The sequence below is a fragment of the Cygnus atratus genome, chromosome 2, assembly GCF_013377495.2.
Source record: "Cygnus atratus isolate AKBS03 ecotype Queensland, Australia chromosome 2, CAtr_DNAZoo_HiC_assembly, whole genome shotgun sequence".
Classification (NCBI taxonomy): Eukaryota; Metazoa; Chordata; class Aves; order Anseriformes; family Anatidae; genus Cygnus; species Cygnus atratus.
In genome coordinates, this window is record NC_066363.1 from 21,315,667 (window position 1) to 21,329,531 (window position 13,865).

The 13,865-nt window shown below is 35.7% G+C and overlaps 1 protein-coding gene across 1 annotated transcript in view; it reads right to left on the reverse strand.

The window, feature by feature from the left end:
- Positions 1 to 6,859: 6,859 nt before the first annotated feature.
- Positions 6,860 to 13,865, reverse strand: part of LOC118247515 (macrophage mannose receptor 1-like) — a 33,292-nt gene continuing 26,286 nt past the window's right edge. Inside the window, 7 exon segments of the mRNA XM_035545557.1 lie at positions 6,860 to 7,062; positions 7,400 to 7,435; positions 8,652 to 8,816; positions 9,071 to 9,187; positions 10,481 to 10,633; positions 12,265 to 12,430; positions 13,622 to 13,854. Coding sequence (XP_035401450.1) covers positions 6,860 to 7,062; positions 7,400 to 7,435; positions 8,652 to 8,816; positions 9,071 to 9,187; positions 10,481 to 10,633; positions 12,265 to 12,430; positions 13,622 to 13,854 — 1,073 coding nt within the window.

Here is a 13,865-nt window from a genome sequence, read left to right on the forward strand (position 1 = left end):
GCAGGCAACTTAACCAGATGTAGGGCAGCAGGCAGTTGCTCCTCATGAGAAGGGGCCGTGACCGACGGGGAGGAGTGAGGTGCAGATGGAGGATTTTGGAAGTCCCCCTCCACTTTTGGGCACTGTTATTTTGTGAGGTTTGGCCCGCCACATTGAACGCAGTCATGGCAGCCCGTGCTGTAGGGAGGACGGCCAAGTCACAGAGACACTGGAGGGTTTTAGTAGCTCCCAGCCTGGAGACTCCACTTACATAAATTAAATTAAAAATAAATTCTGGCCAGATTTAGCTGAACTAAAAATTGAAATTTGGGGATTAGACTGGACTGGACTTTTGTAAACCGTTTTCCTCAGCTATATGCATCTCTCTTAGGAGCATCACAGCCCTCATTTCTGATACTCAGCACAACTTAAACTTATCAGGGGTTCACTGGTGTATTGTACACATCAGCTCAGGGCAACTTTGAATAAAAAGACTGTATCAGGACTGTAGGCAAGCACACTTCACTGATTTCTCACCCATCCTGGCACTGAGCTGGAAAGTGTGCATGAGAATACAAAGGCAGGTGGGTGCCTATTGAGGCTGATTTTAATAGTGGTTTTGTGGAGTATCCTGGAGTTCTTTCATGAATTAACATTAGAGATAACCAAAAAATAAAAAAATAAAAAAAGATTAGTATGGGCCATGCCAGGCATTGCATAATATATCAGTTAAGAACTGGGTTCTGAGGTATTCGTTTTTTCTCATGTAATATGTGCAGTATTTCCAACGCCACATTCCTGCACTAGTTTTTGAATCCGCCATGCTTTTAAAATGTCTTTTTAAAAATGCTTCCTTAAAACCCTGACAGAAGAGCTAGTCACTGTATTCACCAGTAGTCATTCAGTTTTCTTGTATCTCTTTTTCATCCCAAGCCATAGGCCATGAGCTTTGGGACAAGAACTAATAAAACACACAAAATAACAACAATAAAAATTCCTTTTTATTACCACTATTTTAATCACACTCTCCCTGGATTTTGTTTGTCCACAATGATTCTTCACAGTGTCATTGGATGTGTCATAGCATTGTCATTACTCAATTCAAATATATGTGAATCTTTCATTTGTTTAAACTTCAAACTCATTGATTGGCACCATGGATGTACATAGGTTATTAAATCTACACAGGCAAACAGCTAAATCATATTGTATAATGAATTTATCATAACAGTGGAAACTGTTATGCATATTTAAATACTGTTTTGTGTTTGCTCCAATATGTCTTAAAGAAATAAAGGTAAGAAACACCAACAAGGAGTTAAACCATTTGAATGTATCTGTAGTAGCTACATTTGAAATAATTGGTGTAGGTTTTCTCTGTTTCGGTGAGAGTCTAGTTCTCATGATTCTCTAGAGTAGGTCAAGTAGTTGTACCCTGATGTACCTATTTCTCTGTATTGATCACAATGGGGACTGTGGGTGAGTAGTTTAGCTACTACATAGATATTTACATATCTAAATTATGTGGGATGAATTCATTCCATTCACTTGTCTTAGGTGGTTGAGCCTGTGAATGAAGGAGATTATGTTGTCATTGCAAATTATTATAATGAAAAATGAGGGAAAGATTATGTGAAAATGATTTTTTTTCCAGAATTTTTCTTTTTGTGACATTTGTTGCTGGCCTAAAGCCATTTCCACAAAACATGTTTGCCTGTTTCTTCTTAAGACATGCTAGGTTTATTTGTAAGTATGTTGTAAAGATTACAAGATTATCTTAATAACCAATTTACTACCTGGATTAAGTCTTCATACTTTGCCCAAGTCTAAAGCTTTAAAATATATAAATAGGAAAAAATAAATAAAGGGCACACTTCTCTTTACATTCTGTTTAAAATGCTTGAAATAAGCAAAAGGATGAAAATATTTTTATAATTGTAATGAATGAATTTGCATGGTACAAATTGATATTATTCGTAAAGGGAATGAGTAAACCACATGGCCCAGGAGTGATCCAGTCTGTTACGTATTAGATGTTTATAAAGGTCAGCAAAATTAAAAGTAGGCTCGCTGATACCTTCTGAAGGCTATTATAAACAAAGAGGTAGCAGAATATAAAATTATTAATTAAAACTAATTTGTATATAATTGATGGGAAAAATAACAAGATGAATTGTTTCATCACTCCTTTTGTGGTCTGCTGTTAGACGGATACCAGAAGGGTGGAGGGAGAGAAGACTGAATTTGATCATCCTGGGCACTGTATTTACTGTCTCCAACAGCTCATGATTCACTGTGATGCTACTGGTACTGCTTGTCTTTCTCTTGCAATGCATGAACATGACAGTCTCTGCTGGCCTCAGCTGAGCAACCAGGAAAGTGAAATTACTGCCCTTATTGTCATCTCTTTCCCTATAATTCTTTTTGCTTCTACATCATACTTCTGTTTCCTAGTATTGAAATGGTCCATCTGTTTAAAAATAAACTACTTAAGTGAATCAAGACAGCATCTCTGAAGCATTGCTGTAAGGAAAGTAGAAGCAAAAGTTTAAACTGCTGAATGGTATTGGAGATTTGTTGGCTCCTGGAGTAGCTACAGTGATTATATGCAGTAACATTTTTCATCTTTCATCTTCTCAGCTTTTCTTTTGTGGGCATGTTTTTCTCTTATATTAAAGCAGTTAGGAATGCAGTTGAATAGCAGCAGCTGCAGCACATCTCAGATAACTTCCTGATTTCCCAGAAAGGAAATTTGTGATCATCTTTAATACCATATAAAGTCTTGACAAGCTATTTTTTTTCCTTCCCTATAAAAAATTGTTCTAAGAAGAGGAGTAGAGAACAAGGGGAGCTGTTAAAAAGTCTTACTTAAAATTTGTAATAACAATCGTTTGTGAAGGGATCTCAGTCCGTTAAAATCCTAAACATTTTTAATTGTTGTGCAGTGAAAATAATAATAATGATAATAATTCTGTAACTGCTATTTATTCTGCAAGCATTATCATACTGGGATAGATTTATTTTTTTTTTTGGTCACCTGTGATTAATTTTACTGACAACATTATAACAATTGTATATCCATTTGATCCCAACTTCAGAACTTAAGAGCAATGTAATGTTATAAAAGGCACAGACATACTGAGACTGCATGCTGCTGTTTCTGGATACATCCTGTCACTATTCTTTTTCCTGTAGTTACAGTAGCATATCATGCCTTTCATCATCAGTGTTCATGATTTGACACAACTCTTTCCTTCATGTTCTTTTACAGATAAAACCTACCACGTCCAGCAGTGCAACTCCAATAGTCTGTACAAAATTTTTCCGTTGTGTCAACAGTTTAGTCTATATGCAACAGCACTCTTAGATACATGAAAATGTTCCGACAGATGCAAAGACAAACTAGCACAGAAAACTGAAAATATTAATTCTCAGAATTCTGCCGTTGTAATTTTGAGACAACAAATGAGTTGTAATTCCATACACACCCCTGTTTTTGCTCTGATATTTTGAATACCATAGAATTTCAGCTCTTCTGCAGCCACAGTTACAAAATAAAACATCTCCTTTGACTGCAAGAAGACTAAGAGTTCTGCATTTCCATTGTTGAATGATATTTTCCTGTCACAAAATGATCACAATCTAGTTGCAGAGGAGGTTATGTATCCTTCAGAAACTAGTGGGAAAAATCAAGCATTATTTATTTATAAAAATAAGGTAAGCAATCGTACACAAATACACATACACACATAGCAGTATAAATTCTTATATTTAACAGCAGTGGTGAAGTGTCTTATGTTCCCCACTCTGAAGCTAATTTAACTGAGACATTCGTAATAAGCAGTATTTTTCTTATCCCAAGATCTGAACTGACAGTGTTTTTTAGTATACAGGTCTTTTTGACAAGAAACATGCAGACATCTGACTTGGACACAAGCAGTAGGATAAAGCATTGACAGAGGTAAGAGTCTCCTCTGCCCTGTGCAACCCAGCCCCCTTCTGTGTCTGAGCCCTGGATGAGGTGCATGGCCAATACAACATTCATCTCCAATAACCAGTCTGAAAAACAAGTGTAGAGGAGTCAGAGGGCTTGGGCACAAAGATCTCTGTCCAGTGGCTTGTCTCATTTGATTGAATGACCTTTTTCTTTGCTATAATGATGCTGTCCCACACTGCAATAAATGGGTAAGGATGGCAGTGCCTGCTTCACATGAGCAGGTCTGGGGCAGGGCTTTGGCCTTCCTCTCAGTCCCTTACGCAGGTATGGGTACTGCTGCACTAGTTCACTCTGCACTGTTTTCACTGCTGTTCTCACCAGGGTGCTTTCTGTCTTTCCCTTTTCTGTAAGTCAGGGATCAGCCTTTGCAGTTTCTTGGTTTCTTGCAGAGGTATCAGCAACATACATTATGCCTAGCCCCATGATCATGTCCATTTCTTGTTCAGACATGATGCTGAACTGAACTACAAAATATCTGTACATAAAAATGTATAAAAATCTATATCAAAAGATATTCATGTGAATACACAGATAGCTGGCATAAGCAGAGCAGCATGTCTATCAAGCTCTTCTTTCTTCCCACGTGGTGGTGATACCAGCCAGACTCCTTCCCTGGAGCTCCCAGGCTGTGCTGAATTTGATCACCAGAACACCACTACTATGAGCTCCTAATTTTCACAGGTACAGACCATAAAACCTGCAAATAACTTAAAAAAAATAAATAGAGCCCTATATTATACATTTCTTAAAAACGCTTTCTTTCTTTTGAGAAAGATAATTTAAATTATGGGGCTCATTGAGATGGACATATATACTGTAAGACCCAGCAGCCTATATTGTTTTTAAGTATAAAACAGGAAGAGCACTTTCCCTATTTGCTCATCCAAAAAGGCAAGTGTAACTGTATTCCCAGATTGCTGTAGCACATACCAGGAAACAATTTAATCTTCAGTCATCTAAATGGGAAGCAGGTGGTGTTTTTCTCATTCCAGTTTTATCCAAAGTTCTCTGAGCAGTTTCCTATTTCCTCCTGAGAACAGCAGTGAGTTGGTATTATGGGATTTGCTGTAGTAATTTAGGGAGTTTGTTATTATTTTTTTAAGGGTTTTTATCTCAGAGTTTTACAAAGTGTTCAAAGGGTTTTAATTGTAAAATTTACTTTTTATTTACTGCATTTTTATCTTTACTTTAAATAACCTATAGTTTTAGTGGTTGTGGTGGCAGTTTTTTTATCATGTCTCTTGGTTAAGTAATGTCATGCAGACGTACCAGAAAGGGAAGAGTCATACACTCTTGAGCTGTCCTTCAATATCTGTGATTGGAAAGACCCCTTTACAAACTTAGCCGAAGCTGTAGAGTAATGTGTGTCCATCCAGCAAAGGAGTGCAGGGGAAAAAATGAAAGCTGAGAAGGAAACAAGTTAGCAGGGGCACCCCATGTTTTAAGACTACTCATGATAAAACAACTCAAGGAAGTATTCCTGATGGAGCTTGCTAACAATTTGCTAACAAGTTGCTAACAATAATATTTTTACTTAGGGGACTTTATTGTTTACTGGCTATCTAGAGAAAAGGTAAATAGTAGAGGTAATAAAATGTGTTCTCAAGCCAATCAGACATAGGTACGTATGTCCTGGTGTAGAAACCTATTCCACATATACAACTTATTCTCTTTAAAAGAGAGCCTTCATTGCATCATCTTTTTGTCAGTCAGAGACTTTAAGCATAAGAAATCCTGACAACAGCTCTTACAGATGGGCCTAGGAGAGCATCTGTTTCCCCTTATAGATACTTGGTAAAAGCTCCTGTGCTCTAGCCCTCTTCCACCAGACACTTCTTTGCTGATGCTGCTAGTGCCAGTTGTCCCCCAAAGCTAGGAGCAAGATGTTTCCATATCTCAGCAGAGATGTTGCATGTCTTAAAATATGATATAATAGACTGCCCCTGAGGAAAATGCTGCTATTGTGTACAGTTGAAGAAACTCTGAATCTTGTAGAGCACATTATCAAATGATATTACAACAAAAATTTAAGAATTTAGTTTCAAGAAATACACAAGTTATTTTATTTCTCTAAACTGGAGAGTTATGTAATGCAGTATAAGATAGCCATTTATTATACATTCTTAGATTTAAAAAGATGCATCTCCATTGCATACTGCAAGCATCATTACCAAAATAATACTCAACAGATAGAATCATCTAATATTGTATTTTTGTTATTAATTTGAACCAGCTGGAAAAATGCTTATATTTACAGAAAGCTGCAAAAATGCAAGGCTGTAGAAAATGTCATAATTGTTCTCAAAGTTCAGACTAGAATTAGGAATACAGGAGCCTTTTCAATTATTTTCCATATATATATTTATTTTCTGGTAACAAACTAATATTGAATTCATCGAGGCAGGTATTATAGTGGGTTTTACATGAATGAAAAAATAGTATCATAAACTGAAGCTGCAAGTCTGAAATGAGCAGTTTCTCATCATATCTGAAGCAATACAGCAGGAAAATATCACGTAAAGATACAAGTAATGATTTCCTCTGTATACAAAAAGGAGAAACGAGTTAAAGAAAGCAATTTCATATGTTAAACATCAGTCAGAGTTTTGCCCTGACACCTTTGGAGCCAGCTTTTTAACCATGCTCATTTACGTGAAAAATGTATTTGTACTCCCGCTTAAAGAAACAGCAGAAACTCTAACACTTTGGAGGGCATTTTGGAGGGAATGTATATATGTGTGAGCGTGTTTAAATAAATCCATGAATTTTATATCTGTGATGGGAGAAGACTATTATTTGGGTAGGAAAATGCAAAGTTGCCCTAAGATTCCACTGGGAGTTGCACAGATTGCTTTTAGTTAGTTGGGACATATGGGTATTTTGTCAGACTACGTCGGTATGTGCATCTTTTCCTTGGATATCCACAGTTGCTTCTAATCCACTCAGTCTGGTTAAAATATATAGTTGGTTTTGTCTTTTCTTCCTCAGGTAGAAATAAACTATAATTCCAGCTACAACTATAGAAAGGGCTAGTACAACAAGCAGACATATAATGCCAGTGGAAAGTGCTTTCACCGTTTTCTCTCCTGTAAGTGGATGAAATGGAATCAACACCTTTGATTTTAAGAGATTTCAGAATCCAGCAAAAAAAAATAGATTTATTTAACTAAAAGTCAGAAGAATGCAATAAGCATGTAGAATTTCCCTTCAACAAGTTGTTGTTACCAACAAAACTGAATAAAATATAATTAAACAAGTCTAATCATAAAACAGTTTAATTCAGAATCTCTTGTATTTCCTGTACCGAGATACAGATGAAGTTTATGAACTTTTTAAATACTCTCAAAAACAATGTTTAGAAACTATATTTTCTTGTTATATTTGAGTTTCTCCTTAGTTCTACTTAAAAGGAAGTCTACTTACCTGTGTTTTCTGGTGACATCTCTGTCTTTTCAGGAGCTTTTGGAAAGAAAAGAAAATGTTTATTCTGAATGCTTTAGAAAAAAGTTAGGCAATTTAAAATTTCCAAGTCTGGATGCTCCTGAGAATTCCCCCTAAATCCACCTGCTTTCCCAGGGCAATGGAGCTAAGCATGTGTAACCTCTAATACAATGCTCTGCTATTTCTTCTAAGAGCATCTGACCTCCTCAGTCAAGATACCCAACAAGAAATGAAATTATCAGTTTTCTGTTACTTCCAAAAGTGTTTTCAAATATGTTTGTTTCCAAGAAACTGCACGTGAGATCTATATTAAATTTTAGGTGTTTTCTGGAACAAGAAACATTTCCTGAATGAAGGTGTTATAAGTTAGAAATGTATCATGAGGATCTTTACATGAGCTGAAAAGGATCTGTGAGTTTAGTTTCTTCTGTTGGAAACAACCACTCCTTGTGGATTTGGTTCCCATTGCAATTGTACTTCCTAAATGTATCAAGTAAGGGAAAGATGAACAGAAATATGTAGTTTACCAAACAAAATGTTCGTGTTCTCGAACACTTTCATTTAGTCTTTTTAGGTAATCAAACCCTTGAATTTTCTTGCAGGTGATCATTTTGGTATCAAGATATTATTAGCATTTTATTAAACATGATTATTAAACTGATAAGTGTCACATATAATTCTACCACGTGATAAGTGCCACAAGAAGGTATTTTATCATAGTCCTCTAATCATCAGTTCAAACGATAGTAATGAAAGTAAGCGCCAAATCCGGCATTTATTATCAGACAGAGTTTTTGTTGCACTCATCAGAACAAGATTTTTCTGAGAATATGGTCAGTTGAAATGAAACAAAACTCGCTGCTTTTGAACTTAGACTACATGATAATTAATGGAAAATTCTAAGGAAAACTGTCTTTTTATTAAAAATGAGTGGTCTCCCTCCATTTTTTTGGCTAAACATAGATACCTGAGGTACGCATGAGAGTAGCACAGGGCTGATGGTGATTTTATAGGACTTGCAGGAGCTGCAGCCTTGTGAGGAGGCAGTCAGACGCCACATGGGATATTCAGCTGTTCGTGAGGCCTCAGTATTTGACAGCTGAATGCTGCTATTGTAGTTTATTGTTTTTGCACATAAAGCTGTAATATTTTACATTTTTACATGTTCTACAATATACAATTTAAATATATTATGAGACATTAATAGCCACAGTGTATTAGAAATGTTACTTACTTTTTGCTTTTTTACAGATATATCCTTTTCTGAAAGAACACACATTGCTTTTCCAGTGCCCAGTCAATGCACAGACTTCTCCACAGTCTTTATACCTTTCGTTTACAGGCTCTCCCGTTTGACAGTTGACAAAATCCACTGCAGACTTTGTCCATACCCATTGTCCTGATGTTTAAAATGAGCATATACATATAAAACAATGTTTTAGACAGAACAGGTTTTGATAGGTAGAACAAAAAATTATAGTATGAATAGATTAAATGTTTCAGTTACAGTTCTAAGTGTATGTAAACATGCTTTGAAATAAACATATATTTGATATATATTTATATTTTCAAATACACAAGTGTGCTTTCTTAATATAGTCATAGTCATTTTGTATGAAATGATAACATATGATTAAATATTGAAGATACTACCTATGTCATTTTTCTTTAGCCCTATCCAAAAGTTCGGAGATTTTCCATGAAGTATCTTAATGGTGTCTGCCAGAAAGTTTGCTTCAGTATAGTCTCCTACTGATACCAAATCAGCAACTGAAAAGTATTAACAAAAAACATCACAATGTCTCATTTTCTTGCAGCTTAAGTCAAAAACTCTTAAAAGATATTACTGATTCTTGCACATAATGTTCAATAGTCTTCTTATGGTTATTGTATCCCTATAATTGTATTTTGAGCAGGACTCTGAACTGTGTGGATGCCAGTCAGTATGAAGAGAAGAATTTTTGTTTAGCCTTTAGGTAATTTAGAGAAGACAAATTGCTCTCCTACAACACTTTTGGACAGGTCCAACCACACCACAAACTGCAGGTAGGCTGAAAGTGATACATATGATGTTGTCAGCACCATGCATCCTGCTGTCACACTACAGCTGTCACCTGCCAGTGACTGGGCAACATTTTAGCAGCACTGTGCTATTAGAATTGTGAAGATGTCCAGAAGTTAAGTTATACTTGTCATATATCCTAACAGCACAAAGCTGTGTTGTAGTCATCAGAAAATAATCACCTTCCTGGCCTGCCCCAGGTAGTGTGTAGGCAAAAGCAAAGGAATCTAGAATATGGACCAACATCCAACTACGATCTTTTATTCTGGTTATCAGGGTACTTGCAATTAAAAGAATATCACTCAGAAATACATTGTTGATATATGGGATGTTTCCTATTCTTACTCACACTGAAATGTATTCTGTTTCACAGTAATTCTCAGTTAACAGTGAAATCAGAGATGTGGAGTAAAGTGTCATCTCTCCTCTAATCTACATCTCTTCTCCCCAGATCACAGATAGCAGTGGGGACTCTTCCAGAGCAGGAGCTGAACAACTGAATGTGTTTTACTGGTTCATGGAAGCCAAGTGACTCTTCTATCTCATTTGTTGTTCAGCCAGTCAAATCCAATTAATAAACTGTGGCCTGGAACTAACGAGGAAAACTTTCCTAGTTTGTATCCTAGTTCACTCTGTGTGTGGATTCCCTCTTGTTTAGGGAAAGGGAAGATAACTGCAGTCTGTGCCTTCGTGGGATATTAAAAGAGTTTCTCTCTACCCAATCACTGATTCTCATAAAACTAGTAGGGATTTCTTTTTTTTTTTTTTTTTTTTTTTTTTTTTGATATTAATATCTCATCTGGTAATAGAGATATCAAAGATGCCTCTATATCTGACAAAGTTTAGTTCTGTTGCGAGACAACATAAATATAGTTTTCTCAGAAAAGCAAGCTAAAAGCATTGTTTGAAGTTTTAAAGTAATCTAAGACTTTCTTAGCAATGTCACCCATTACTTCATCTATTTCATTGCATCTTCAATCTTTCTAAAATACAATACTCACCTAGTCGCATGCATTCCTGATGAGCTTGAGACCAGCTTTTTTTCCTGGTGGCCTCAAAGTAATAGCAGTGACCGTGGAAAGGTACCCAGGATTTGTGTCCTTTTGATTCAGGGCATTTTCCAGGAAGCTGAGGGGGCTCAGTTGGAGCCATTACTGGTAAGAGATAAGGTAGTTGGAATCCAACAATTTTATAAGATTTGTTTTTCCCATTATACAAGTATATGTATAATGTATACATGTATATGTATATGTATATGTATACAAGTAATACACAATTTTACAAAACTAAAAAGATTACATTAAGTTTGTCATCAGAGAAGAAATGAAGCATGTTGGGTTCATATGGCTTTGTTTGTGAACATATTTTACTTCAAATTTATTAATCAAGGTGATTAGGAAGATGCACTAGTCTATAAGAAATATGGATTCTCTCATGATAATTTTTATAGTGACAGTAATCAATATAATATCCATCTGGTTTTCTGGCATATATATTTGCCTAATTAGTTAAAACTGCTATTTTTAAAATGGCTTTTGGTACTTCGGTCTCATTTTTTGACAGCATCAAAACCTTATAACAGAAACTATGATTATGAAAGAAAGAAAGTGTTGATATGACTTAACATGGCTTGCAGGATTTTTCATTAAACTGCATCCTGAATAAGTTCCATAGTGACTGATATAATAGGAAGATTTTGGATGAGAAGATAAATGCAGATGGAATGAAAATTAAATGTTCTGCCAAATTACATTTTCTTCCTGTGAGTCTTCCACAGTCTATTTCTTTCCCCATTAAGGAACATTCAGCTCTCAAATTAGATTTCCAGAATATTGAAGTAGACAGAGATATTATATATCAACTCTGATGATTTTTGTCAAATTACAGCTTCTTGGGATGTAATTTGGCATGTAATTTTAATGTTTCTAATGGCTCAAGATCTTTCATAGTATTGAAGAAAACATAAGAATACTTAGATGAATTGTGAAATCATATTTATACTAACTTCCACAGAAATTTTGGGTGTTTGTACTTGAAAGTTCCTCAAAGGTTTATTTAATTCATCCTTGTGCTAACAGGTGACAAGAAGTTGATATATAGTACCATCATTTCTAGCAGGTGTTTGTCATGGCTGTTCTTAACAACCTCTAGTGATGGAGACTCCCTGATCTGTTTTTATTTTGTGTTATGTGTATTTTTGTCCTGTGTTAAAGGTTTTTGTACTGTTAAAATCTGAAGGCTTTCCTTCCTGTCTGTTTCCTTTAAGTCTGTCACTCCTTTTCCTACTCATATCAGACGTAGGGAATAATTTAATTCCATTTCTTTAGGGCTCATTTTCAATAATTAAAATTGATTATCTGGTTGAATTAATTATTCCCAACAATTAATTATCTGGTTTCTCTTAGTCTTTTGTTCCTTAGTCTTTTGCACAAGCCCAGTTATAATCTTTCCTTATAATTCTTGTTTCCAAGTCATCTGAAAACCCTACTTTCAAACTTTTCTGTGTCCTAAACTGGATACAGAATTTCATGAAGGACTTTTCCTAGACTGAAAAGTTAAGAAATCATTGAGTATTCAATCCTCACTTTCTTAAAATTTTGATAATGATTAGTATGGGTTGATTTACTTCGGGAAAGAATTCCAGACAATTTTTAGATCTAGTTAGTTAGCTGCTTATGTCTTCCTATAAACTAGTGCAAAACAAATATTTTTTGCAGTGGTTAATTATATTAGCACAGTTGATAAATCTCCACACCCCATAGTTAAAACATATAAAATTGCTTGCCATCTGATTTTTTACAGACAGAAAAGAATTTTTCTCTGCACGAAGCTGTCTTCCAGGTTCCATCAGTATCTAGGTAAACACATGCTAATGCCTGTTTTGGTTCTCCACTGGACCACTTGCTGTAAACTAATCTCCATCTGTCAGTCCATTGATACGTGCCCTTTGTCTGGAAGTAAAATCCATGTCATAATTTCAAGGTTGCTGATGGTGACGTATCCACTACACAAGATCCTCAGAGGACTGTCATGTAACCAGCATGTAATCATATGCTTACTATTGCCACCTTGTTGTGCTCGTAAATGCTAATTGCAAGAAGATGTGCAGGGTCTGTTATACACAAATATGAACACAAACAAATTTTCTTTCTGCCCTCCAAAAAGTATCTAACATTAATTCAGAACAATTTTTCAAGTTTGGGGAAATGGAAGTGAATAAAAAGGGGACATGAGTAAAGGCATAAATTAGTTTTATGTTCTGTTTACCACCGTCATGTTGGTACCACCATGAAAAGGCCTGGATGGTGTGGGTGGAAGTGTTCTTAATAAGCAGTGATGATCACCATTGCTTTGGTTGTAGTTATCGTGACCGTGATTCATTGGGAAGAGTGTAGCATGTCAAAAAAAACACCTACCATCCAAATGTTAACCTCCCCTGTCATACAGCTGGTCTATACGTCTCAAAGATGGAAAAGTTTGATGTTCTCTTTTTTTCCCATAATATTCTAGATTTTTCATGGGAGCAATTACACCATGAAAAAATGTATCCATTGCTTAATATGTGCAGTTATATCATATAGACTAAAGATTCCCTTAATTAATTTTTGCCTTTGATTCTGTCCAGAATTGTATTTTTCTATTGCGACTAGAAATAATGCTACTCTAGGAGAATTATTTGTGAACATATATACACATATCAAAACCATTCCTTCACAGATCTCTCATATGCAACCAGAGATATTATGTCACTAATGACTCAGGTAAATAAACACATGAGAAGAGGGCAGGATGTACTCATGCATGTTGTTCCTGGTATATCTTTTAGATTAAAATAAACTGATAATGTTGGAGTTTTCACTATTTATCATCAAGATCCTCTAAATGACTACAAACCATACAAAGCATTGTTAAATACTGGCTTGCAGGAGTATTGCCTTGTGCTAAAGCACTTAAAGAGTTCTTAGTTTGTTAAAATCTCCACTGTATGTCCTTTTTGGTGAATGCCAGCGTAGATGGGTACTGCACTGATATGCTGCTTTCAGCAGTATAGTGGCAGAAATTCCTATAGTTTTCAAGATGAAAGCATACAGTAAGACCAGCCCCCATGTCAGCTTGACTATCTGTATTACATGCGTTCTTACCACGTTGCTGTTAAGACCAATCCACAGAGGCTCTCCATATTCCTGTGCAATTAAGAACATCAGTGACTGGCTATATGCATCTAAAATGCTAGCAAGTTCTGAGGCATTGTTATTGCAGGATTTTTGTGCTTCCTCCCAATTCATTCTAGAATGAGTGACAGAATAGCTAATGCCATCTGAATGGTCAAAAGCAAAGTCCAACACTGTTGCTGAAGACTTAAAGAGTTTAGGGTCTGGAGGAATA